At 39.8% G+C, this 27,464-nt stretch overlaps 1 protein-coding gene across 2 annotated transcripts in view; it reads right to left on the bottom strand.

Annotated features, from left to right (window-relative positions):
- The window catches only part of DAPK2 (death associated protein kinase 2), a 172,610-nt gene that overhangs the window by 130,458 nt on the left and 14,688 nt on the right, over window positions 1–27,464 (bottom strand). For both annotated transcript variants that reach the window (XM_031955412.1, XM_031955411.1), the window contains exon 2: window positions 27,298–27,395. In XM_031955412.1, the coding sequence (XP_031811272.1) occupies window positions 27,298–27,374 (77 nt within the window). In that variant the 5' untranslated portion in view covers window positions 27,375–27,395. The remainder of the gene's footprint in view (window positions 1–27,297; window positions 27,396–27,464) is intronic.

The following is a 27,464-nucleotide window of genomic DNA, read 5'->3' as shown; positions in this document are numbered from 1 at the left end:
CTAGGGATTCTCAGCTAGGCATGTTGGATTAATACCCTGTGTTTGTGAAACCCAGGTTCCTTAATAACTTGACCAACCCATTCACTCCCAGCCTACTAAGTGATTCTTTCTCCTACGTGCAATTGGATTTAGAAGTGTCCACTTAAAGCATTGTGGAAGATATAATATATAAGGCTCAATATTGTCCTAGTGGAATTTATAGCTAGGTGGGGAGATAAGATACAGAGACAGGAAAAGCTAAATAGACATACAAGACAATCAACCACACAACTGATGTCATATCATGGTATATAATAAATCATCAAACAAGTGGTTCAGATAATTATTATCAGGGAACAAAGGCAATCATGGTAGATTGGTCAGAAAGGACATAGACCCTGAGCAAGTCCAGAAGCATGGCTGGGATTTAAAAAGGGGGGGGCTTCCCAAATGAGGGGAATCAGAGAAAACATAAAAGAGTGAGATGCATTTGGAGGATGGTGAAAAGCGACTGGCAGAGGAACAGATTGGATTCATGCTTTTGCCCAGCTATTTTGGAAAATACTGCTCTGTTTGCACTGCTCAGGAGTGGGAAGGGGGTTGGATCAGCATGTTCTATCCTTGGGTATCTGTGTTCTGAAGATTGCTCAGCACAGTGCACACACTACTACTTATACGATGTCCTATGACCTGCCCATCAGCAAGGGCTCAGAGATCTCCCAGAGCTTCCATCACTGAATGGGCAAACCTGTGGAGGAGTGCCTACTACTGTCAGCAAAGTGGATTGCCTGCCACAGTACCAGCTTTTAATAAAAAGGTCTCTGATGAATTAAAAAAAAAAAAAAAAGTCAGGGCTAAGTAGAAGGAAAGACAAGAGGAAAAGGCATAAAATGGACTGGACTAACTTATTGACCTCTAAGGTCTTTTCTGAGTCTACATTTAGGATTTTATGAATTCTAGCCCATCCTTTCAAACCCCAGCTGAAATATAACTTCTTTCAAAACAAAAAACAAACTTCCCCTCATCATCCCCTTCCCCAGGAAAAAAAACTAGTACCTACCTGCCAGATCCTGTGCTGAGGGCTTTACGAATGTGATCTCATTTGATGCTTACAATCTGCCTTGGGAAGTAGATCCTATTATAATTCCAGCTTTACAGCTGAGGAAACTGAGGTAAATGGGTAACATGACTGTCCAGAGTCATATAATAAGTGCCTGAGGCTGAATTTGAATTCTGATCTTCCTGACTTCAGCCAAGTATTTCATCTACTGAACTGCCTCAAATGCCACTTTTTTTGGCCTTCTCTTCAAATTAATATGCACTATTCTCTATTGCAGCTATCTGTTCATGTCACCTACCCACCAACTTGAAGGCAACCTCCATGAGGGGAGGGATCTTGTCTTTTCTAAACGTTGTCTCACTTAAGAATCTTGCACAGTATAAGAGCTAAATGCTTGCTGGAAACTTGCCTTGTCTGAATTTAAGGATAATTAGGAAGATCAGAAGGGATAAGATAGGTGAAAGCACTTTGTGAAAAGTAAAACACCAAGGAATGCAAGGACTTAGTAATGATTTTTCAAAGGGAACTGCAGCTGCAACTGGTTCATTATGATTTAATTCACTGTACAGGGGTGCAGCTGCTGAGGAAGCCCCAGTCTCTTGGGCTCTGGGCCAGTGGCAGTGTGAGTGAAAGATAGGTGAACAATATTTCCTGGTATACCACAGGTCTTGTTAACCGAAGCTAAAGATGAGCCCTGCCCACAAGTTACATAGCTCCTTGCTCCAAAAAAGCTACCTCACTCCTGCCCTGCTCTAAATCCTCTACACATCTCTCAATCTTTCTCCCCTATAACCCTTCCTCAAAATTAAATTACTGGGCCACATGTCATTCTCTATCTCCAAAATATTCCTTCATTCTCTTCCTTTCCACTTTCTGAATTGGGAGGCGTCCGGGCTCTCAGAAGCCAGGCCAATATTTATCCCACTTGTTTTCCTCACATTGTTCTTGCTATCAACAACAAATATTTACTAATGTTTTTAAGTAACTATGTGTGTGTACACACACACACACACACACACACACACACACACACACACATATATATATATATAAAACTATAAGAAAGTAACTAGGCATAAGGTGCAAACATGAATAAGATTTGTCCTCTGCTTCTAGGACCTCACAATCTAAGTGAAGGCAAAATATAAAATACAAGCCTGCACGCACAATACCCTATCCATGATGCCCACAGTTAAGTGCTACTGAGATCAAAGGGAAGGAGAGATCCCTACGCATTGGGATGGTCTGGGCAGGATTCATGGCAAAGGGAATCCTGAACCCTGGCCTTGAAGGATGGCATTTGAGTAAGTGTAAAGGAGAAGGAAGGCTTTTGTTCAATGCTAATCAAAGGGATCTGCCAAGGGAAAAACTGGTAATTCAACCCAAAAGGAGAGTCCCCTAATATAATCACCTTAACCACAAGGGCTCTAATGGGACAGAGATAAATCTTCATTTTTATCCTTAACATATAAACCATCCCATGTCTTCATTTTCCCATCTGTTAAATGAAAGGACAGCAAACCCATGTCAAAAACTCTGACAAGTCCAAATAAGGACAGCACATTGCTCATCTGAACCACGCAATCAATCAACAGTGAGAAAACTGGGAGTCTTCAAGGAATGACTTGCTTAATGCCAGTGGCATCCAGGTGCTGGATAAATTGATGAATCACAGCCAGAAAGGGCATTTGCCAAATAGTATCAATCACTTACATCAGCTAAAGCCGAGAGCCCACACTCACACCTGGGGAAAGGTAAGAAGAAACTAAGGGCTTCTTCTAATGGGCTCCATCTTGTTGGATCAGCACCTCCTCTGCAAAGTCAATAATTACAGACAGCATTTATTGAGGGGCAGCGAGATAGTGGATAGAGAGCTGCACCTGGAGTCAGGAAGACTCATCCCTCCTGGGTTCAACTGTGACCTCAGACAATTACTACTTGTGTGACCCTGGGCAAGGTCCTGAGCCCAGCTGGGATCCATTATTCTTTGCACTGCAACATTCCACCCAGACTCATCCTAAAACTCTCAAAGGCAAAGTTAAAACTAAAATGTAATCGAAGTTTAATACAATGTTAAATCATTCTTCAGTACTATGGAAGAGCACGCGGCTAAGTATCCAGTCCTAGTTACTTCCTTGGGTCTCAGCTTCCTTATCAGTTCAATGGGTATACCAATGCTTAACCTTCCTGTATCACCTGTATCACAGGGTTGTTGGGTTTCTTTCTTTTTTTAAGTAAAGCATGAAGAAATACATCAATACATAAAGGCCCTGTGATTTCCTTGCTGTGGGCAACTCCTATCAACTGAGCTCATAATTCATCTCTTCACTTAGTGGGTAAGTCTTAAGCTATTGTGATCATCTTGTTTTTCCTTGTAAGTATATAATAAATTCAATAAAGAGTGGTCTTATTGTTTCCATCTTGTTTTTTCTTTTGTTACATTCTTTGTGCATTTTTAAATGTTGTGATGACTTTTTCTTTTTCTTTTATTTATATCACTTGATCCTTCCCCCTCCCAAATTACCTTCCCCAACAGAGAAACAAAAATAAACCCTCATTACCTATATCCATAGTCAGACAAAACAAATTTCCACCCTTTACATCCTGGGTCCATCAACTGTCAGGTGATAGGTAGCAAATTTCATCGTCAGGGATTGTGGTGGATCATTGCATTGATCAGAATTCTTAAGTCTTTCAAAGCTGATACAAAGAAGTCTCCTGAAGATTATAAAATTCAAAGGAATGAAGCTCTTACAGTGGCGTACCAGGTACTAAAACAGAAAAGAATGCAGAGATTTGGGGAGTGGGAGGCTGGAAGGGAGGGAGCTCCTGGGGTTCATCACATTACCCTATGGAAGCAGGAATTCATTACTTACAGTCTGCCATCGTGGGCTAGATGGCATTCATGGCACTCCTATTTATCTCTTATTTTCAGAAAGAGACCATTCTGAAATGGGATGAGTCAACATCTTGAACTACTGTGGTAACAGGACTGTTAGGTAAGGCTGCTGTTACGCCAGCCCTGTTCCCATTCCAGATCCAAATAGAACAGCTACTCAGAGGACTCATGACATGTGTCAACCAAGTTCTGACAGCAAAAAGACATTCCTGGTATATAATATGCAAGGGATGAACAGCTCCCTAGACTGCAGGGACAGGAATATTGTAGCATCCTTTACAAACTTTGTAATCTCTTTCATCAAATTACAAAAGCCTATTTCACTTTGCCAGGAAACCAAAAATATTCTAGCTATGCCTCTGGGGAACCACATAATGAGCCATTACCACAATAGCTACCACTATGCTTTAATCAATACTGACCCTTGGGCTAAAAAAATAAAATAAAATCAGACATTGCCCAACCTACATCTGCACACAAACCCAAGAGAATTTTTTTAAGGTACCTAACTGATGATGATGCTTAACCAGCAAAATCCAAGCCAAGATGTGGTAGAGGTATAAAAAGGAACTCGAGGCCTTTATACTTGAGGTATAAAAAGGTACCTGAGTCAGACTCCCTAGGTTCAAATTCTGGCTTTTCCACTCACTATGCAAACTTGGATTAAAAACTGCTTAATTTGCTGTTGTTGATTTAAAATATTTTTTCAATTCATAACTTAAACATCAAAATGGATGTTGTCATAAATAAAACAAAACAGAAAGGGAGGATGACACATGCAGTTACAAACTGTACCATGAGCAGCTTGCTTCTACCTCCAAATAAGGAATTCAACATGTTGTTTTCAAAACTGTCTTGCTTGTCTGTGCTTCCTATATTGACCTTCTTTTTATCATTTGTGCATTTTTAAAAGCTTTAATAAAAGAAAAAGAATCAATGATTTACTTTCTTCTTCCCCTATCTCCAGCTTGGTAATTCTATTGCTAGCTCTACTTTTCCCACCTCCCTCAAAAAAATTAAAGGAAAAACCCTAATATGATGGAAACATGGGAAGCTGATACTTATAACTCATGAGCACACTTGCCTTAAGCAGTCCTCCCCCTTTAGAGACCTCCTCCTTTTTTATACCTTTCCCCTACTTTTTTTTCTCTTTTCCCTTCTATTTAGACCTATTATTCTTAAGAACTGTGTCTCCATTATAGAAGTTAATAGGGGTATATTTAAAATAAATGTGTTTATAAATTAACTTTGATGTGATGATTAAAAATATTAATTAAGGCACGGAAAAAAAGGATTGTTTGGGGAAAGAGGAAAGGGGAGGCAAAATAGGGTAAATTATATCACAGGAAGAGGCATGAAAGGCCTATTAGAGTAGAGGAGAAAAGAGGAGGGGGTAGACATTGTTTGAAGGCCATAGAAAGGAGGGCAGATTGAGGGAGGCAGTGGTCATAAGCAAAACACTGAATAGGAGGAATAAGGTGAAAGGAGAGAAAGAAAAGTATAAATGGGAAAAACAGGATAGAGGGGAATATGTAGCTAGTAATAATAACTGTGAATGTAGATGAATTAACTTTCTCATAAAATGGGAAGAAAGCAGAATAGATTAAAAACTAGAATCCTACAATGTATTGTTTATAAAATAAATTTAAATCAAAACATTTCCAAGTTTTCACCTCATACCCAAGTAGTTAGAAAAGATGACAAAGGATAGAAATAGTTGGATGTTGGAAGGATTGTGAGAAAATAGGCACACCAATGTACTGGTGGTGGAAAGTGAATTGGCCCAACTATTCTAGAAAGCAATTTGGAGTTATACAAGGAAAGTGATTAAAATATCAAAACCCTTTGATTCCATTGGTAGTCTTCTACCCCAAGGATGTCAATTATAAAATGACAGGATTCCCATACATTAAAATATTTATAATGACACTTTTTATAATAGCAAAGAACTAGAAACAAGATGGTTCCTCTCTTGTTGTAGAAAGGCTAAATAAATTATGGCACATGAATGTTATGTGATATTACTATGCTTTATGAATATACTGAACACAGAAACATGGAAAGACATGAACTAATGAAAAGTAAAGAAGAACCAGGAAAATAAAATTATTACGATGATGTTTAGCTGGAAAGGAAAACAATAACACAAAATTAAAATGGAATGTTGCAAAATTATAATGACTAGCCAGTCTCAAAATAGAATACCTCCTTCTACTTCCTAGTAAAGGCAGGGACTATGAGTGTGGAACACTGCATTAACATCAAACTTTTTCCAGTAAGTTGATGAGGGTTTTTTTAAGACTTTTTTTTGTTTGTTTGTTCTCTGAGAGGAAAAAGAGGGAAAGAAGTAAAAACAACAGATGACAATAAAACTTTATTTTTAAAAAATTAAAACTTAAAAAGATTTCTAATGGAAGTGGAAAGAGGAAGATGATCAATTCAGATAGGTTTATCAGTGTAAATGCTCATACTAGAACCTGATCAATATGCATTGTTGGTGGAGTTGTGAACGAATCCAACCATTTTGGAGAGTAGTTTGGAATTATGCTCAAAAAGTTATCAAACTGTACATACCCTTTGATCCAGCAGTGTTACTACTGGGCTTATATCCCAAAGAGATTATAAAGAAGGGAAAGGGACCTGTATGTGCACGAATGTTTGTGGCAGCCCTTTTTGTAGTGGCTAGAAACTGGAAACTGAATGGATGTCCATCAGTTGGAGAATGGTTGAATAAATTGTGGTATATGAATATTATGGAATATTACTGTTCTGTAAGAAATGACCAACAGGATGATTTCAGAAAGGCCTGGAGAGACTTACACGAACTGATGCTGAGTGAAATGAGCAGGACCAGGAGATCATTATATACTTCAACAACAATACTATATGATGACCAGTTCTGATGGACCTGGCCATCCTCAGCAAGGAGATCAACCAAATCATTTCCAATAGAGCAGTAATGAACTGAACCAGCTATGCCCAGAGAAAGAACTCTGGGAGATGACTAAAAACCATTACATTGAATTCCCAATCCCTGTATCTATGCCCACCTGCATTTTTGATTTCCTTCACAAGCTAATTGTACAATATTTCAGAGTCTGATTCTTTTTGTACAGCAAAATAACAGTTTGGTCATGTATAGTTATTGTGTATCTAATTTATATTTTAATGTATTTAACATCTACTGGACATCCTGCCATCTGGGGGAGGGGGTGGGGGGTAAGAGGTGAAAAATTGGAACAAGAGGTTTGGCAATTGTTAATACTGTAAAGTTACCCATGCATATAACCTGTAAATAAAAGGCTATTAAATTTAAAAAAAAAAAAAGAACCTGATCAATGAGATTTCTTTTAATAAGCAATTTATTAGCTAGTTCATGGACCAAAGGGTTAAAAGTTAGCGATCTCTTTGACTTTTAACTTTATAACAGACTGATTTCCCTTCTCTGGAGAGGCAGTGTAGTACACATAGTACCTGGTTCTAAGAGCCAGGATCAGAGCCCCCTTAAACCCACACTAGCTTACTTACTCTCTTAGGTAGTTCTCTAAACCAGAAGTCCCAGAGAAGGTCCCAACTTGTATTAGTTAAGGGAGATCCTTCATCCAAGAATGTATCTCTAGCAGTAAAGTTCCAAGTCTGGCAAGTGTTCTCCCCTATATAAATCAATCCCAATTCCTCAACACGTGCTATACAGCACAGCAACATACCCATAATATGTGTGCAAATGGGGCACATAGATCAATTTCTGTCTCACTGACAAATTGAACTCAGGCCAGTTATTGCCAATATGTCTCCTTCCCCACCATCTTTGAGAGGGGCACTACATCTCTGGTACTTCCTCATCTCCCTCATCCCCAAAACACACACATACACACACACACACACACACACACACACACACACACACACACATACTCACTCCCCCTTCACACTGTCCTTGACCAGTTGTAGCCCCCTTCTTCCCACCACCATATATCTTCAAGCCTAGAGTCACCACTCCAAGATCGCTTCCAGTCTGGGCAAGATATATAAAAAAGAGGCAAAGTCACAGTGATTGCCCTAGGATGGAGCTCACTCAAGTGTTTTCTGAAATACAGAGCTATATTTCACCTGAGAAAACTGTGCTAAGTAGCTTTACACTTCAATTGACCAAATGGAGGCCCAGGATGGAGTGATTGGGAAATGGAGATGGATAGGACTGACTCCCAAGGCAAGTGTCAAATTTTACATCTCAGAAATTAGTAACCATCACAATCAGGGTTTGATTTATCATTTTATTAATTATTAATATTTAAGAAAGTGAAAGAGAAAACATCTAAAATAAAAATTAAACTGAAAATGTGTCTCCTATACTTTTTTTTAAGTTCCAGTTGTTAAATATTTACTAGTATACCCATGGAGGAGGAGGAGAGAAGGAAGGAGAGTATCAAAGTATTTTCCCTGTTAACTGCAATCAGTATTATTCTGGTGCAATCAGTGAACCCTGCTGTTCTCTCATCTAGAAACCAGTCCTTGCTCCCTGACTGACCAGCTTTGTCCCGCTGTTACTTAGGCCCTGCCACACTGGATACAAGCAAAGATTTAAGAATTAGACACAAAGTTTTTTTTTTTTTTTAAATACAATAAACATCTATTTACCCAGAATTTCTTAGAAATTATAAAGACTCAAATAATTAGAATTATTTTCTTCCTCCACAAACAACAAATAGAAAATATAATCTGGAATCCATAAATTCAACTTTCAGGATACATCATGGAATCAGTGACTATTCTCCTAGTCCTGAACAAAAAATCTTGATGTTTAAAATGAGAACACTAAAGCTCAGCAAGAGTCCTATATGCCTTCTAAATCATCGAATGCAATTAATTTTACAATTTTATATTATTTATAATAATACAATTTTATTTATTCTCTTCTAGTTTGGGATGAAAAATTGGCAACCCATATACAGCATCTTTCGTAAATCTCAAGTAACAAGATCACACAGACACAGAATCAGAGAACTGTATTAGAGTTGGAAGGTACTTCAAAAATCATCTTAATTCAGCTTTCTCATTTTACAGACCAGAAAATGGAGGCCCAGAGAGATGAAATGACCTGCAAAGCAACTAAGTACCCTTAATGAGAACAGTCTTTTCCTCATCCATGGAAAAACAAGAATTCTTTACATATTTTTGTTGAATTAAATCAAAGGCTAGAAGGCAGTTTGATGTATACTGTTAAAAGCTAAAACTAGGGCCATTTCTATCCTTGTCCAGTAACTGATCTGCCATGATTCCCTAGAGTAAGGGAAGTTGAACTTTAGTCCTGGCTCAATAGCTTAGTAATTAATTGTAGACAAATTACTTTTCTTAGTTGAAAAACTATTATGTTGGTCTGGATCTCTACCTCTTCAAGAGAACCCTTACAATGGATTTGTGTATTATGAATATGTGTATACATATATGTATATATATATGGGTATGTGCATAAAAGTGTGTATGTCTATATAGACATGCATCTTACAATAAATCCGTGCATATAAATACATATACAAGTATATCTTTTTCTAAATTCTCATGATCTGACTATATATATGTATATATATATATATATATACTTAAATACATAGATATGTGTGCATAAGTGTGTATATGTCTATATATGTCTGCACATATGCAATAAATTTGTACATATAAGTACATATATAAGTATATCTTTTTCTCAATTCTCATGACCTGCTATATATATGCACATACATATATTTAAATAGATATATATATGTCTATATGTGCATAAAAGTGTATATAGGTATGTACATGTACAATAAATTTGTGCGTATAAATACATATACAAGTGTATCTTTTTCTCAAGTCTCATGCTCCATCTGTATGTATGTATATACATATGCTTAAATATATATATTATAATATATATGTATACACACGCACACAGGCAGCTTATAATAAAAGCTGAGAAAATACAAGATCTCCAGTGTTATATGTTCTCAGAGTTTGGGTTTTCCTCCTCGTTGCGGGGAGGTGTGTGGAGGATGGGGGGGCTGTGTGTGAAAGGGATCGGGCAGGAAGCCGGGACTCTGCCGCCTCTTCTCCCCACCCTTCTCCCTACCCGCGGCATCTCCACCTGAAACAACTTATTGGACAAGGCACGTCCTCCACGTTGCACAACTAATCCTCGCCTTATCGGCCAGTGAACTTCCACCCTCTCAGCGCAGCTGAGGCATCTCTGCTTTCCATTTTCCCTCCAGCAAAGTCAATATTTACTAGCTGTGTTGCTACAGCAGGCCTGGGCCTGGGTTCTGTGGCCAGCTTCTGAGGATGCGGGGATTCTGCTTCTGATGTAACCGTCAGGCCCCAGAGCCCCGGAAGGTGATTGGGCCGGGCCCTCTCTGACAGCAGCTGCGAGACCTTCTGCTCCGAGAGGAGAAGTCGGCAGCAGGACCACGGCCCGGTCGGGAGGGAAGCAGGAGGCTTCCCTCCGAAGGGTGACAGCACTCACTCCGAGGAGGGCCGAGAGGGTGTCTGGGCTCGCCCCAAGGAGGTGGCTCATTTCCCTAAAACCCCAGGGTACGGGGTCACAGAGGAAGAGTTCAAAGGGACCTGGGGCCCACCTAATCCAATGACCTCATCTCACAGATAAGAAAGGAAACTAGGCCTCAAGACACCATGTCACTTGCTCAAGTCTCCTGAGGGGCCGGCACACTTTCCACTGCACACCTGGAGAGAATGCCTGAGTGGGGGTGGCTCCACACGCTCCGTTTACCCTCGGTATTCCAAGATGGAATAAATCACTGCTTTGCCTTTTTCTCCTTCTTTGTTCCATGAGTTTTCCTCCTCCATTTGATCATTGAGCAGGTAAATAAAAGCCACGGTGTCTTATGGCTCCAGAAAACCCTCAAGCACTCTGGGCCAGAGAGCCTTCTTGGAGCACTGGGAGTCATTATGGAGCACTCTCGGCAGCTTTGCCGGCACCCGGCCTTCCTCCTCTCCCAGCATCTCCAGCAGGGGCGGCCTCCCAGCCTGGTGGCTTCAGAGTGGGCTTGGAGTCCGTGATCCTGCTCCAGCTGGGGATCCAGGAGGCACGTGACGGGCAGCCCTGGCACCCACCAAGGCAGAACAAGTGAGCATTCTGTGCATCTGCTGGGGATAACAAAGAAACCCCCCCTGCGGGTTTCCCCTCCCCTCAAGGGCCTCGCCAAGGAAACAATGAGAATCATCCAACCACACAGAGAAAAGCACCCAGTCTTTATCATGTTGCATTTGAGGGAGCCGTCCCAGGGCACAACAGGACTGGCCCAGCTGTTTCTTAGCTGGGACTGAAGGATCCGAAAAGGGAAATCATTCGGCGACCCTTGGACCACCAGCCCTGCGCAAAGGGGGACTGTAGGAGAGACAACCAAGTCCCTCCTACCAGAGCCAGATGGAGCCCAGGATCAGCCGTCCTAGTCCAAAGGCCTCAACTAAATCCTAGTCTCATCTCCTGATCCTGGTCACAGTCTCTGCTTCTCCATTTATGGAGGGTCTTTGATTCTGATCTTCACTTGGTTGTCCGTGGCTTTCTTGAAACTTAATTTTCCCAAACCAGGGGGCTCTGGGATCCAGAACTTTATAGAGGGATAGTGATGGGCTTATAGTCACAAGTCTTGGGTTTCAATCCCATCTCAACCTCTTCCCTAGCTCTATGATCCCAGACTTCTCAAGGAATCTCTTAAAAGCCTCAGCACTCTCACCTGTAAAATGGGATAACAGCATCTGCCTAGGGTTGCTGTCAAGATCAAGTGCAATAATTTATGGCATGTACTTTGTAAGCCTTCAACCGCCACACAGATGCCAGTTCTTATTATCTTTCCATTATTCTCATTTTTATTATTTTCATTAATACCAATTGAAAAATCAGTAAGCCTAATAGCATCAGTTTATCCTTCACTTGAAAATGCCAATTTAGTAACTATTTCTATATATAATTTCACATCTTAACAGATTTACAATTGAAACCATTCATATCGGAACCATTATTGGTTTATACTTTGACAACAAACTAGCCGAGTCCTCCATCTTGGTCATAGGAAATATGATTCTGGGTCCCAAGTTCTACCCAGTAACTGGCCACAGAAGAATTGGCAAAGATTTTGGTAAATCCCATTTTGAAGCAAAGAAATCCCAAATTTGGCAAATCACACAATAATCTCTATTGAGCATTTACAACCTTAACGACTCTATTCTAGGCATAATGGATGGAAGGAGAGCAACGATGATACAAAGAAGTTTAAGATAAAGTCCTTGCTCTGAAAGAGCTGAAATCTAGTGAGGGACATGAAAATATCACATAAGGAATCATTTAAAATAATATGGCAGAAAACATTATCAGTGCAATAAATGTAGATATAGCAGTTCTAAAGGCTTCCTGGAGGGGGATCTTCAAGAATGAGTTGGCTGGATAAGAGAATAAAGGGTGTTCTCAGAAGGCAACAACATGAGCAAGAACACAAAGGCATGAATTGCTTAATAAATGATGATTAGAGAGAGTCCTTTCCTGTTAGCGGTGGGAGAGTGGTGGGGTGAGGAAGAAGCACCATATGAAACCTCTCAGCTGGCCCAAACCCTGAATCAAAACCACTGGACTCCAAAGATAGAAAAATTGTAGTCACAGTCTGTCATTTCTACGTGGCCTACTGAGGACAAAGGGAAAGAGCTGGGCCAACCCTTCCCACCAGTGACCTCACTCTGCTCCGCTCTGAAACAGATGCCCCAAATCCGCCCATCTTCTGAGGGAATAGAGGGTCTTAAGTACCAGACTTCTCAATTCAGAGGCTTGGGCTGTGTAAGGGGTCACTGCTAACCAAGCGGGGTCCCCTACATATGGCAAGGAAGGTATATCGTGTACCCTGCTGTGCCCAAACGGCACATGACTTTCAGAAAAGAGCCAAGCTAGTCCCCTAGCCCCACCTTTAAGGAGGTTTCTCCATCAGATTCAGGTAAGACATTATGAGAAGTTTCTTAACAGTGAATGGCAAACAGTAGGTACTTAATATTTAAATGCTTGTTGAACTCAATTCAGCATAAGGTTGAGAAGGCATTATTTCCTGATACCCCAAGAGAACATCTTTTTCTCTGAAAAATTCTTCTTTTAAGATAACTCAATAACTTTGTATCCATTTTTCTGCTATGTACAGCACAATTTCTATTTCATTTGAGTCTTATCATTTTCTCCAAATTATACAATAACGTCTTCCTTAACTCCTCTCAGTTCCAGTTCTTTATCAGTAAAATGATAATAATAATCCCTTTCCTGCTGATTTCATTGGGGTATTAGGAGGATTAAATGATAAGATGCCCTTGTATCTGAAGACCCCATAGATATAAGACATTATTACTATTTTATTTTCTCCAGTACCTCAACATAAGCTCACTACTGGCTAACTATCTCACTTCCTCTAGACTTTTTGATGTTGTCAGTGCAGGAAGCTAGAAACACGGATGCGATTTCTCAAAATCAATAAAATTCAGTAAATATTTATTAAAGGCCTACTGCGTGCTATTCAGTTGTAGGCACTGGATCAGTCCCAGAAACTAAAACAATTCTTTACAAGTGCTTTTTAAAGATGCAGCATTTAAAAGGGGTCCATGGGAAAATAGGAAAATTAATGGTTTGTTAGCAGAGTTGTGAACTGATCCGGACATTCTAGAAAGTAACTTGGAAATAGTCTCAAAAAAGTATTCAACTTTGTACACCCTTTGACCTAGTAGTATCACTAGTGCTGATAAAAGAAAAACAAATAAGAGATTTTTAAAGGGCATGGCACGGGTAGAGAAGGACTCATATATTTAAAAATATTTATAGAAGCTATTTTTGTCTCTGTAAATAATTGCAGATGTAAGGGGGAAGCCATCAATTGAGGAACAACCAAAAAAATTATGGTGTACGAATATCCTGGAATACTATAAGAAATAAAGGGGGGCAGCTAGGTGATGCAGTGGATAGAGCAACAGCACCACAATCAGGAGGACCTGAATTCAGATCTCTCTCTCAGACACTTAATACTTCCTAACTGTGTAACCCTGTACAAGTCACTTAACCCCAATTGCCTCAGCAAAAATCAATCAATAAATAAAAATTTAAAAAGAAAAAAAGAAATAAAGGGAACAATTTCAGAGAAACCTATAAGAATTTATGAAATTTGATCCAGAGTGAAGTAAGTAGAACCAAGAGAACAATTTCTACAATAACAACAGTATTTCAACGACAATTTTTTTAAAATTAGGTAAAGTAGGCCATTCTCTGCCTCATTTCTAACCTAGCCTTAGTCATTAAGTGGGCAGTTGTCTCAAAAACAAACTGAGACCTCTTAAAGCCTTTAATTTAAAAAGACCACTGAAGTCAGGGCCAACATGACTAGTTTTCCTTTCTTTCTCTTCCTCTCCATCTGTCTGTCTGTCTGTCCGTCCGTATCCTCTCTCCATTTTTTCCCTTTCCTGTGGATACTCTGCCCAAAAGAATGTAAATTTTGATTGCTGAAATTTCACAACTTATATAGGGGTTCACTCAATTTCTTTCCTAAGGATCTCTTGCCTTCAACCCAGAATCACTCTTGCTTTCATTGATTGGCCAACAAAATGTCCCAGACCAAGCCTATTTGATCTTTGGGCCATGATTGGCTCAGAGTGAATATAAATAGCAATTGTTTCTATTTTGGCCAGATTTTCCTCTCCCAGATTGATTTTTTTTTAAACTAGATAAAAAAGGCCATTTTTACCTCATTTCTTTCTTGCCTAGCCTTAATCACTGAATGGACAGTACTTCAATCAAAGTGAGATCTGGGAAAGACCTTAGCTTAAAAAGGCCAAGATCTCCCACTGCATCTAGGACCATTTACAGTCATCCTGATGCACATCTGGCCACTGGACCCAGATGGCTCTGGAGGGGAAAGTGAGGCAAATGACCTTACCCAGCCCTCCCTCACTTAAATCCAATTTACCAGCATATCATGGATCACCTCCCTGATGTCATGATCTTCTTCAAGCACAAAGGACAAACAATAACAAACATCTTGGAAAATCATGAAAACTCTGATTTATTTCAGTGATCAACTATGACATCAGAGGACTCATGATGAAATAAGCTACTTGACAAAGACATGATGGACTCAAAGTGCAGACTGAGTCACATATTTTTTAGACTTGGCCAATATGGGAATTATGGGCAGGAAGGTAGCACAGTTGATTGGATCCTAGCTCTGGAGCTTCAGATACTTACTAAGCCTTAGTTTCCTCATCTGTAAAATAAACTAGAGAAGGAAATGGCAAACCATGCCAGTATCTTTGCCAAGTAAACTCCAAATGAGGTCACAAAGAGTCAGACACGATTGAACAATAACAACAATAACAATGTGGAAATTTGTTTTGACTACATATTTCTTACAAGGGTTTTGTTTTTCTTTCTTTTTCAATGAGGGGGAGGTTAGGCAGGAGGGAGAGAAGGCATATTTTTGCTAATTGAATAAAAATAAAATTTAATTAGAAAAAGAAATCATAAAAAACCCAAAAATAATAAAAGGCATGGCATTTGACCAAACAGAACAGAAGAAAAACCAGAAAGAATGACAGACAAGCATGCTAAAAACTGTGCTGAATTGCTTCTCAGCCTATCTAGGCTAAGATCAAGTGTATATTTAAAAATAAAAATAAGAAGTATGTGGCATAAATGTGTGGTTTCCAGTACAACCTTCTTCTGTTCTACTATGTTCATGGAAATGTTTTCTTTGTTTGGTCTCTGTTAAGTTGAGAATAAAAAATATTTTTTAAAGCAGCATAATTTTTGGCTGCAGCTTGAAGGTCCTCCTTGGAGGTCCATTACCTGGGGTTCTCACTTCGTTCTGTTCTTACTCTCTTGTACCACTTTCTTTTCTTCCCTTCCTCCCTAATCCCCATCTAAGATCTCTCCATCCCTGGTACGGTATCTCCAAAGTGTCTACAAATCAGACCAGAAAGAGCCATTTCTACCACCTCAAACAGGAACTCCCTCAGTTCTTTGTTACCTCAACAACTATTCCTCATCTCAGGCTCTGAACACTCCACCACTAAGCAGCAGACAAAATTTTACGGCATCTCCAGGAAAACAATGTCATAATCCTCGAGGTCCTGGGCCAGGCCAGCCATCAAACCAGCAGGACTCCAGCTCTTGGGGCCCTTGGTTTTTCCACGTTTCCCAGTAATTCTAAGTTCCTTGGGTATCAAATGAAAGAAAGGGCAAAATCTTGCCCAGAAAAGTATGAAGATGGAAAGGACAATAAGGGACGATTAAAGTCTCCTTCACAAATCTTGAAGAAAATGATAAAAAAAAAAAAAAAAGCAAGCAAGCAATCAGAGAGCCCAGGTTGTCGGGGTCTAAAGAGGCTTTTGAGATCATTTAGGTCTAAACTTTTCATTTTCAACTGAGTCCCAGAGAGGAAAACTAATTTGCCCAAATTCAGACAGTAAAATGTGAACCAGGATTACTGTGAGCCAAGACCAGCACTTGGGTCTTCTGAAATCCAGTCTAACACTGACTTCTATTCAGCCTCCTTTCAAGGAAACCCAGATTTAGAAGTATCTTAGAGGTTACCTAGAACAACTTCCTTCCCTAGAACACGAGGGAAAACAGAGGCTCAGAGAACTGAAGGGACTGTCCAAAACAATACAGGTTGAAAACAGTGGAGTGAGGATTTGAATTCAGTTCTTCTGCCTTCAAATTCAGTGTTCTTTCTACTGCACCACAAGGCACAGCCATTCGGACTGGAAGAAACCTCACAAATCTAGCCCTTCGAGTTCAAGATGAGGTGAAGGAAATCCAGAGAAAGGAAAGGAGGGACTGGCATAAGGTCTCAACTAATAACTAAGAGAGCTTAGCACCAGAACCTAGCTCTCTAGTACCAGTAATGAAAGGTGTGTGATACATACCCGGGCCAGAGGCATCAGAACGGCCCCTTAGCCCAGTGAGAAGACTTTCAAGGTGGAGTTTGTGGAAGACACAGCTAGAACTTAGTCACACCCTCCAGAATCCACAGGGAACCAAGAATCCGGCTGCTGGGTATAGGGCAAAGTCCCTGAGAGTGATCTCCAGTAGGAGTCTGAAAGGCTAACCACCTGTCTCATGAGGAAAGTGGCAATGGGGCAGGCTTATGCCCAGTTGAGGCAAAGTTGCCTACCCGTCTCCCTGATGGCTTCCAGCCCTGGCCTACAAGCTGGGATCAGTTAGGAAGCCCAGGGTCTTCATTCCAATTCAGAACACTGTGCCATTTCCCTCTATCTTCCCACTCTGGCTCTCACCCTAGCTTCCAGCTTTTATTTCCGCTTACAAATTCTCTTAGGAAGTTAAGTTAAAAAAAGAAGAGTCCAGTTAAGTATCTATGAATGGCCTAGCCTCAAAAATTCTGGTGGTCCAAGTATTGACAGAAAGATGAGACAGAGAGATAGAGAAGGGGGAAAGAGGGAGACAGAATGAGAGAGTGATGAAGAGAGAAAGATGAGGCGAGAGATAGAGAGAAAGAGAGGGACTGGGAGAGGGAGAGAGATGGGGAAAGAAGTGGGGAGGGAGAGGGAAACAGAAAGATGAGAGAAGAGGAGAGAAAGGGAAGAGAGACAGAGACAGAGAGAGACAAAGAGAGTGAGAGACAGAGACAGAGAGAAACAGAGAGAGTGAGAGACAGAGAGTAAGAGAGACAGAGAGAATGAGAGAGAGAATGAGAGAGGGGGGAGGGAGGGAGGGAGGAAAAGGAAAAGAAGGCAGGAAGGACAAAGAGGGAGGGAGGGAGGGGGAGAGAACATGCCTTTCTCCTCCTCCTTATGAAGGAGTCACTGCTAACTCCTAACTCATCTAGCTAGATTGAGGAAGTATACACAGTTCTGTCTTCTAGGATCCTGACATTCCCTTCCCATTTCTGATTCAGAAGTTGAGCCATATGAGGAGGGAAGAGGAAACACCATAATCCGCTGAGAAGCTATCTGGACCAGGAGGCCAAAGAGCTGTGTTCTCGGCTTTATTACAAACTGTGTAACCTTGACCATATCATATAACTTCTCCAAGTTAAATTCAAGCAATAAAACCAAAAACAATAAAACAAGTTGTTGGGGGAATGTTAATGTTGCAGATTAAACTTAAAGATGTCTTATGCTCACATACACACCCCAAAAAAAACACCTGGTCATTAAACATTTACTATCACACCCCATCTGTGCTATTTATACATATCTGTAGTACATTTATTGATTTTATGTTTATTCTACCTGTATCTTATACATATTTGTTGTCTCCCCCCATTAAAATGCAAGCTTACTGAGAGTGGGGAGCTTTTCATTTTTTCTACCAGTATTTCTAACATCTGGCATGTAGTTGACACTCAATAAAGCCTTGTTGACTGACTGATTGAGAAGACATGGGAGATATTTTTTGAGAAAGAATATTGGTAGGGGTCAGAAAGTCTCTTCTCCCAAGCATCTTGACTGGAAGTTACTTGAAAGCAGAAGACAGAGGGGAGGGGGAGCATGGCTGCAACAAATATCTGGTGCCCTCCCTTGTTATTCTTTTTAATAAACAAGGCCGCCGGTATCCGAAGGAGGAGGGGGAGCAGCCAGGCTCTTCGGAAGAATTTCCTGTAGGTTTTGTCTTTCTCCCCCCAGATATTGCCTCTCAGGGCTGAGCCAGCAGAGCAAGATTCTGACCACACTCGCATCCCACAGTCGAGACACAGACCTGGCAGGCGGCTGCAGGGAGGCCCCATTAGGCACTGAGGAGAATGGAGCCGGGGGGCCATGGCGAATAAAAGATGGGGCATCTGGGATGAGTAAGTCAGAGATGATCCAGATGTCTGCAGGTAAGTAAGCAGTGTAGGGGACATGGAAGGCAGAAGGACGAGGAATGGCATTTGCATATAGCTGTGGGACAACCTGAAGGAATAAGGAGTCTCTGCTTCTCTCTTAAAACCTGAGTTTCAATCCCTTCCCAGCTTGCATTGCCCAAGACATCCTCATAGTTTCAAGAACTTGATGAGGTTGCATTTCCTAAATAAACACAGGGATGGAATTCTGGCCTTGGAATCAGAGATCCAGATTCGAGTTCCCACTCTTGACACCCTTGGCCACACCGTCCTAGGCAGATTGCTTAACCTAGGCAATTCGAGGACAGAATTGAAGAGAAAGTGCAGAACTGCATTAACAGAAGAAAATTCCTCACTGGGGAGTTTCCACCATGGAGTGATTCATGGGACCAGTTCCCTTCAGGAATCGATCAAGCTAGATGGTCCCCAAGGACTCTTTCCAACACTAAAACTTTATGATTCTATGGTCTCTAAATGATAGCTGTAGTACCTATCTCATAAGATTTTTACAAGGTTCACTGTGAGATGATTCAGTTGCCTTCTCAGTGGATAAGGGGAGAATAAAAGATAAAATAAAGGAAAATAAATATAAATGTAAAAGGAAACTAAAATAAAGGAAAAATAAAGGACTAAAACTTAGAACTGAAAATAAAAGAAAATCAAATTTAGAAAAGAAAAAGAAACAAGGAAGAAAAATGAACACTGGGAGTTTAAGTGATTTCTCAAAGAGGACAATGCAAGTTGACAGAAAGGCCAGAACTAGAACCCTGGGAACCTTCCTGACCCTAGATTTTTGATCCCTTTGGCTTTCCATCTCTACTCTTTTTCCTTCTTCACACTAGGTTCAGTAGAGGCAGGATCACTAAACTGGGTGTCATAGTTGCCAGATCCTTGGTAAGGTCCCAAGATATAAGAGGTCCTAGGTTTTCTTCCAAACAATTAGTAGAGGCAATGGCTTTCTGAGAGGGGAAAGGGATATAGAGAAAAATCTTGGTGACATAAAATGAAAACATATCGGTGAATGATGATTTTTTTTTAAATGTTAGGATGAGGTTTCTGCCTCTTCACCAAGAGACCTCTTCTATATTTGGCAAATCCCCCCAAGAAAGTCAGAAATAGAACCAGGAATTCCCACCTCCCCTGTCCATTTCCTTTCCCTCCCCCAAGAAGGTCTTTCCAAGTCTGAGCAAATGTACATTTCCTTCCCTTGAATAGTAAGGATGGTATCACAGGATTTTAACAAATCCAGGGCATATTAGAACTAAAAAGGAGCTTATATATGAGCAAATCAAACCCACTATTTTTACAGAGGAGGGAATAAAGTTCCAAAAAGAAATGATCATAAGAGACCTTAGAGGCTGTCGAGTCCAGAGCCCTCATTTTAAAAATGTAGGGGGCCAAAACTCTGGAAAAGAACACTTGAAACAAAGATACTTTCAGGATTCTGGCCCTTCTCAGTTATTGGTTTTTTGTTTTGTTTAATGGCATCAGGGGGTGATATATGAACAAAATCATCCGCCTCATTTTCTCTTCCAAAGTCAGCAAACTCCAGGGGCAAAACAAAAGTCAAGATGACCCAAGATGGCCTGGGATACAATGGATGGCCTCAGCCTAATTTACAATTATAAAAATATCAATATGGGAGGGAGGCAGTGAATAGAGTGTCCCTCATTTTACAGATAAGGAAACCAAGATATAGGGGGGTTAAATAGTTACCAAAGCTACTAAGTACTTGAGACCTGATCTGAAGTCGTCCTATTGACTCCAAGTCCAGTACTCCATTCACTAGCTGCTTCAAATGCAATAATATGTATAAAGTGCTTAGTGCCATTCCTGGTACGTAGAAGATGCTCTAAAATGCTTATTCTCTCTTTTTTCTCTCTGTTTCCTTCCTTATAAAAGCTGTTCCTTCTGCAGACCTCCATAGTCCTTGGCACATTGTGATTGTGCCAGCTGAACTCATTAGTAAGACATCAGCTTTCACAAAAGCCTTCTATCATTTCTTAGCTCAGATCCTAAATAAGACTATATATATTCCAGAGCTTTGAGAGGGAAAAAAAATCTGTGTGTGTCCAAGTAAAAATAAAAGGCTAATATAATAGTTCCCACTTTTTAAAAGAATTTTCAGTTTGCAAAACACTTTATATAAAGGATGTATCATAAGTCTTAGTGCATTTTAAGCTAATAAAATTTTTAAATGTACTAAGACTTTTAGGACACTCTGTATGTGATCTCATTTGAGTCTCCCAAAGATCCTGTGAAGTAGGTAACATTATTATCCCTGTCTTATAGTCGGGAAACATGAGGCTCAGAGAATTTTAATGCCTTATCCAATGACACACAAATTGTTAAATATTCGAGGCAAGCTGAGAAGCCCTGAGGAAGAATGATAGAACATGGCCTGCCAGGGAAAATGGAGAGAATTCGGAGTTTCAAGTCTCTCTGAATCCCAGCCCTGTGACCTTGGGCCTTTGGTACTTTCATCTATAAAAAGAGGATTTTGGAGGGCTACATGGCCTCTTAAGGTGCTTCCAGCTTGAAATATAGAATTCTATGAATACAAATAAAGAAACATCATGGTAATTTAGGAGTGGATGGGGCACTAACAAGGTGGTGGGGAAAAATTGGGGAAGCATTCAAGATGGAGGAAACATCCAAGTTTAAAAGAAGAGAAGGATTCTGAAAAGGGGACACAGGACATGAAGTTCATTCCAGGAATTAAACCTCAAGCTAGATAACAATACCAGCAGCGTATGTGAGTGCCAAACAGGAAAGAAAGGAATAGAAGAAGAGGGACCCACCTGAGCCAAGCCTTGGAAAAAACAGTAAGATTTAGACAAAGAATTACACAGAGGTTACATCAGGAAAAAGCAAATGGCAACAGTCGAAGCAATGGTCCAGAAGAGCCATGTCCTGGATTTCAGGAATAGAAAAACAAGAGCAAAGGGTTCATGCAAAGGAATAACAGAAGATAAATCTGGAGAGCTAAGTAGAGAAGAAATCATGGAGGTCCTGGAAGGCCAAGCTGGGCCTTAACCTGCCCCTTTAATGCCCTTGAACAAATGCCTGTGTCTGAGAGCAAATGCCTATTTAAGAATAAAAATGTGGGGGTACATAAAAATTACACATGTGTATGAAAATATCCCAATTATTTTTACTGCTCCTCAAATACTCACCTCTTCTCCCCTAGGTCCCACCAATTCTGATGTAACCCAAGCAATTGCTTAGAATCTCCTTTTCTTGGACAAAGAAAAAAGTGTTTTTATAGGGCAATGCAGTAGTGACCAGACCACTGGACTGAAGTCAGAAGACCTGAGTTCAAGTTCAACCTCTGCTACTAACTGCTTCTAGAGCTTGTTTTTTCTTCAGGGAAAAAAAAATGAGAGAGAGAGAGAGAGAGAGAGAGAGACAGACACTTTTACTAGATGGGGGACTCTTACAACCTTTTTTTTTTCCTTCTTGCTCACAGTACAATATTCTTTTCTGTGAGGCTCCAGAGCACATTATGAAAGCTGGTAACAGTCACAAAAAGTTAGAAAACAGCTTCCTTTAATGTTACCATTATTTGTGGTGTCTGGTGTCTAATGACCCTAGCTAGGATTTTCTTTGGCAAAGATACTGGAGTGGTTTGCCATTTCTTTCTCCAATTCATTTTACAGATGGGGAAACTGAGGCAAGCAGAGGGAAATAATTTATTCAGGAATTAAAAGTTAATTAAATAAATTAATTAAAATTAAAAATCAGAATTAATTAAGAATTTTTTTAAGTGATTTACTCAGCTAGGAAGTGTCTGAGGCTGGGTTTGAACTTAGGAAGATGACTCCTGTCTCCTGTCAGATCCTGCCCTCTTTGATAAAAGCTATCATTTCTGTCTAGTTCTTTGTAAATTCATGGTTTCACATGTATTTTGAGGTCAGTGTGTATATGTAATAGGCAAGTTTTGTTTATCTTGAAAAATATAAAATTTACTATGATGGGTAAATAAAATTTATATTAATTAAAATTATTTACAAATTTTCTTCTATCTGCAATAACATAACATACAGAATTCTGGGATGTACCCTTTTAGATAACATTTTGGATAACCTCTAGGGTTTCCTCTAATAATGAGGATATTTATTAATATTTAATTAATTAATTATTTAATTAATTAATTTATTTAATTAATTTATAAAATATATAATAATTAATATAGTAACCAGATTAAAAGCACTTTACATATCACTCCATTTAGTTCTCACAACAAGGCTATGAGATAACTATTACAGGTATTTTGCAGATAAAGTAACCAAGAATCAAAAGAATTAAGTATCTTGCATATCCATAGCCACACAAGTAGGAGATACAGAAAGAGGATTTGCAACAAGTCTTTCTAGATTCTGAAAGCAGCCTTTCCACTGTAACGTCTTGTCTTTCCCGAGAGATGATTCTCTGTCACAGATGGTCTGGTACTCTTGCATACAGTCAAGAACAGGAGAAACCAAAATACTTTAGTGGCCACTTCTCCAAACATTGGAGTCATGAGGAGATAATCTCCCTAGTCCTGAGAGTGCGAATGTTACACTCGCCAAGTTTCTGCACTTGGGCCTGAGAGGCAGAAACTCAGGCTGAAGCGGAGATAAGCAGAAACCGTTCCCAGCACCGGGGTCAAAGACCTAGCAGCAGAGATCAGGGTCCTCCATCCCTGGTCAGTCACTCTGAATAGGAATCTGACTCAGTCAGCTTTTCCCACAGAAAGATTCTTATTCCCAAACTAGCCTTTAGCAGACACGGGGAGAGATTCTTTCTTGCTTTGTTTAGCTAATAACTACTCAATGGTCCCAAGGCTTAATAACTCCATGGTATCTCTCCTATCTGAGCTTTTCACCATAGTACAATAAAAGTGTCCTGAATTTGGTTCATAAGTTCTGTTACTTTTAACTTGTGTCTCCTAGGCAATTCAATCAACTTCCCTGGACTTGTTTTTTCAACTTGTTTGTTGTAAAATGTGGCTGTTGGGCTAAGTGGACTCTTTGATACTTTTAAGTTCTAAATCAAAATCATTCATTTGGGAAGGTCCCCAAGGAAAGATCAGAAATGTGGGTACTATTAAAACTCTGGGTTATTCATCTTAGCCCTGTGCTACAGCTCTCTGATCAGGTAAGATCACAGAGCACAATGGGTTCCCCTTGAGAAGGGGAGAATCCAAATTTTATCCCTTGAGGTAAATTAGAAGAGGTTAAAGTACAAGTATACCTTGAAGATATTGTGGGTTTAGTTCAAGATCACCGAAATAAAGCAAATATCGCAATATAGCAAGTCACAAATTTTTTGATTCCTAAGTGCATATAAAAGTTATAGTGACACTATACTGTATTCTATTAAGTGTGCAATAGTATCATATCCAAAAAAAGCAATGTATATATCTTAATTTTAAAATACTTCATTGCTTAAAAAAGTGCTTACTATCTTATGAGCTTTAGTGAGTTATAACCTTTTTTGTTAGTAGAGGTTCTTGCCACCACATTGATGGCTATTGATGGCTGATAGCAGGGTGATGGTTGCTGAAGGCTGGGATATGCTGTAATAATTTCTTTTTCTTTTTTCTTTTTCTGAGGCAATTGGGGTTAAGTAACTTGACTAGGATCACACAGCTAGTAAGTATTAAGCATCTGAGACCAGATTTGAATTCAGGTCTTTGGCAATTTCTTAAAATAAGACAACAATAAAGTTTGTTATATCAATTGACTTTTCCTTTCATTTGAACATTTATAGGTCATTGTAGTTAGTGTTGTTAGTTAGTGTTGTTAATTGGGGTAATTTCAGTATCACTGTGTCTCAGGGAATAAGAAAGCCTGAAGAGAGGGAGAAAGACAGGTAACTATTGGTTAATGAAGCAGTCAGAACACAAACAACATTTACGGATTATATTCACTGTCTTATATGGATATGGTTTATGGTGTCCCATAATAATTACAATTGTAATTTTAAAGATCACTGATCACAGATCACCACAACAGATATAATAATAATAGAAAAATTTTAAATGTCATGAAAATTACTAAAATGTGACCCAGACATAATGTGAATATATGCTATTGGAAAAATGTGTTTGATTTGTTAAATGCAGGGTTGTCATAAAACTTCAATTTGTAAAAAGTGCAGTATTTTCAAAATGCAATAAAATGAAGCACAATACAATGATGAATACTTGTTCAAAGCCAAGATAGTTTTTCACAAGTTAAGAGAGGAAGATGGTGGATATTCTACATCCATGACATCTACTTCCCTTCCCCTCCACCTATTTCTCCAAATCCAAAGAGAAAAAGGAAGAGGGGCATGGAAGAAGAAATACTCAAGATAACAAAGTAAAAAAAATTAGGAATCTATCATTTCAGTGATATAGAGAACTCCCTCTATCAATGCAGGTTATCCCATTCTTCATGACTTATACCCTAGGAAACTGCATAGAACACAGGTTATAAGTGACTTGCTTGGGTCATATGGCTGCTATATATCAGAAGCAGGATTTTAAGGCTATTTTAAGGCCAACTTTCTATTCCTTATGTTATGCTGCCTCTCACAAAACATTAAAAACAACCCCATGGGAAATAGTTCTAACCAAGAAAACTCTTCCTCTAAAATCCTACAAAATTAACTTCTTCTATAGGAGATGATAAGGAGGCTACTTAGCCCACCCCATGCCCTGACCTTTTTCTAGGGGCTGAATAGTGATAGACAATAAAGTAACATAGTCTGCCAGAGTCCCACTTCCATGGGCTGAAAACTGACTGAGAACCTACTATACTAGCAAGAAGCTGGGCTTCGGGTTACAAAAACAGAATCTAACTCCAGATCCCGGGCAAACTTAGCCCTGACTTTCTTTACTCCTCCCCCCCCCCTCCAAACAGGATCCACATCAGCAAGGGCAGCTGGTCCCCAGCATCAATAACTGTCAAGATTTTTACCTCCCCCACCTCCAACAGATGCTCTGGCTCCCTCCTTCCTCAGAATGAGTCAGCTCCCTGCCTGGATAACTCAATTTGAACTTTAAACAGCCAGGAATCCTATTCTTTCTGCAAAAAGGGCTTCTCTGACCCTTTGAAGCTGTTTCTCTTTGTTTTTTCATTTTTTAAAGAAAAAAAGCGGGGGGAGGTAAAAGTTAGACCTTATTCTTAAGAACGTTCCAGGAGGCCAAAATAACTTCTGGGTTGTCTCTTCCATAATTCATTCTATATTGACTTTCTCAGAGAAAGGGAACCAAAGGTAATAGAAATATAGTCTCCATGGTCTGGTTTTTAGCCTAAAGAGTGGGTGTGTGTGTACACATGCATATACCCTTGAGTATATAAAGAAAGGCAATATGGTGGAAAGAGCACTGAATGTGGAACAAAAAGAATCAGACTTGAATTCAAGATCTGTCACTTACAACCTATCCAGCCTCAGAAAACAGATATCAGCCTCAGTTTCCTTATCTATACTGGTACTTTTGAGTTAAAAGGTCAGACATCAGAGGCTTTCTATTCCAACCCTTTCCCCACCCCACCACCTTAAACATCCCAGCTGCATGAAAATCCTCGAGGGAAGCAGTCGCTTGATTTTTCTGTCTCAGCATCATTGCAGGTATTTAATAAAAGTTCACTGAATTGAATTTGACTCCATCCAATCTCTGATTATAATAAGGGACTCCCTCCCATCACACCTCCACGACTACCTCCTATGCTGGTAAAATGGAGCATCTAACATCTGGTTCTAAATCCAAGATCCTGTAAGGTAATTCTCAGAGTTCATGTCTGTGAGTGTGTGGTTGCACATGCATAAATGAACCAGTAAGAGTCCGTGTTAGTATGTTAAACACATTTCTTAAATAGGTCTTTTATAATCAGGAAGTCAGAAGAAATGTTGAAAAAAATTTCCATTCCTGTCCAACTATTACTTGCTTTCAAGACCTTAAAAAGAATTCTGCCCTGGGAGTCCTGGATTTAACAAACCTGATACAACAAATATAACTCAGATCAGAGATTTCATCATGGTCCACTTTATTTTTTTGTTTTTTTATACAAACTAGTTTTCAGAAAGATTACATCACCTTTCCATCAAGCTGTGAGCTTAAAAAAGAAAAATTCCTGGGAGCCATGGAGAGTCAGAAATGAGAACAGGAGAAACGGATCAACAGGTCAGGTCTCTGCCCTGAGCCTAGTCAGAGCTCTTAATGAGAAACTGTTTAAAAATGAATAACAATTTAAGGCTAGTTTGACCACAGCAAAACAGGCAGCCCCATAAATAGAGGAGTCTGCCACTCTGATCCCTTTGCCCCGAGCCGCAAATTTCCAAAGAGGCAAACCTGTGGTCGTGTTCTCCAAGGCTCACCTGAAAACTGAAAATAAACCTCAGGCTGGGAACATTCATTTTTAAAACCACCAGTGTCTGGGTGCAGTTACCAGGCAGAGCCCTGGGAAACTGGTTTACGGTTGCAATAAGACAAGGGTAAACAGACTTGGCTGCAACTGTTATCCACAGGCTCTTACCTTCCCAACTCTTCTCCAATTTCATATACATCCTCCACCTTCTGCTGTTTGAAGGTCGCCATATTTGGGCTCCTCATTGAGACTTGGAGCTAATGTACCTGTCAACGAATGGGAAGGAAGAAGTGTTAGGATGGCTACACAAATCAGCATAGGCCTCCAAAGCCTGG

Source organism: Sarcophilus harrisii, chromosome 2 (assembly GCF_902635505.1).
Source record: "Sarcophilus harrisii chromosome 2, mSarHar1.11, whole genome shotgun sequence".
Classification (NCBI taxonomy): domain Eukaryota; kingdom Metazoa; phylum Chordata; class Mammalia; order Dasyuromorphia; family Dasyuridae; genus Sarcophilus; species Sarcophilus harrisii.
Note: the sequence above shows the minus strand (reverse complement) of the source record. Positions and strands in the feature narration are given on the sequence as shown.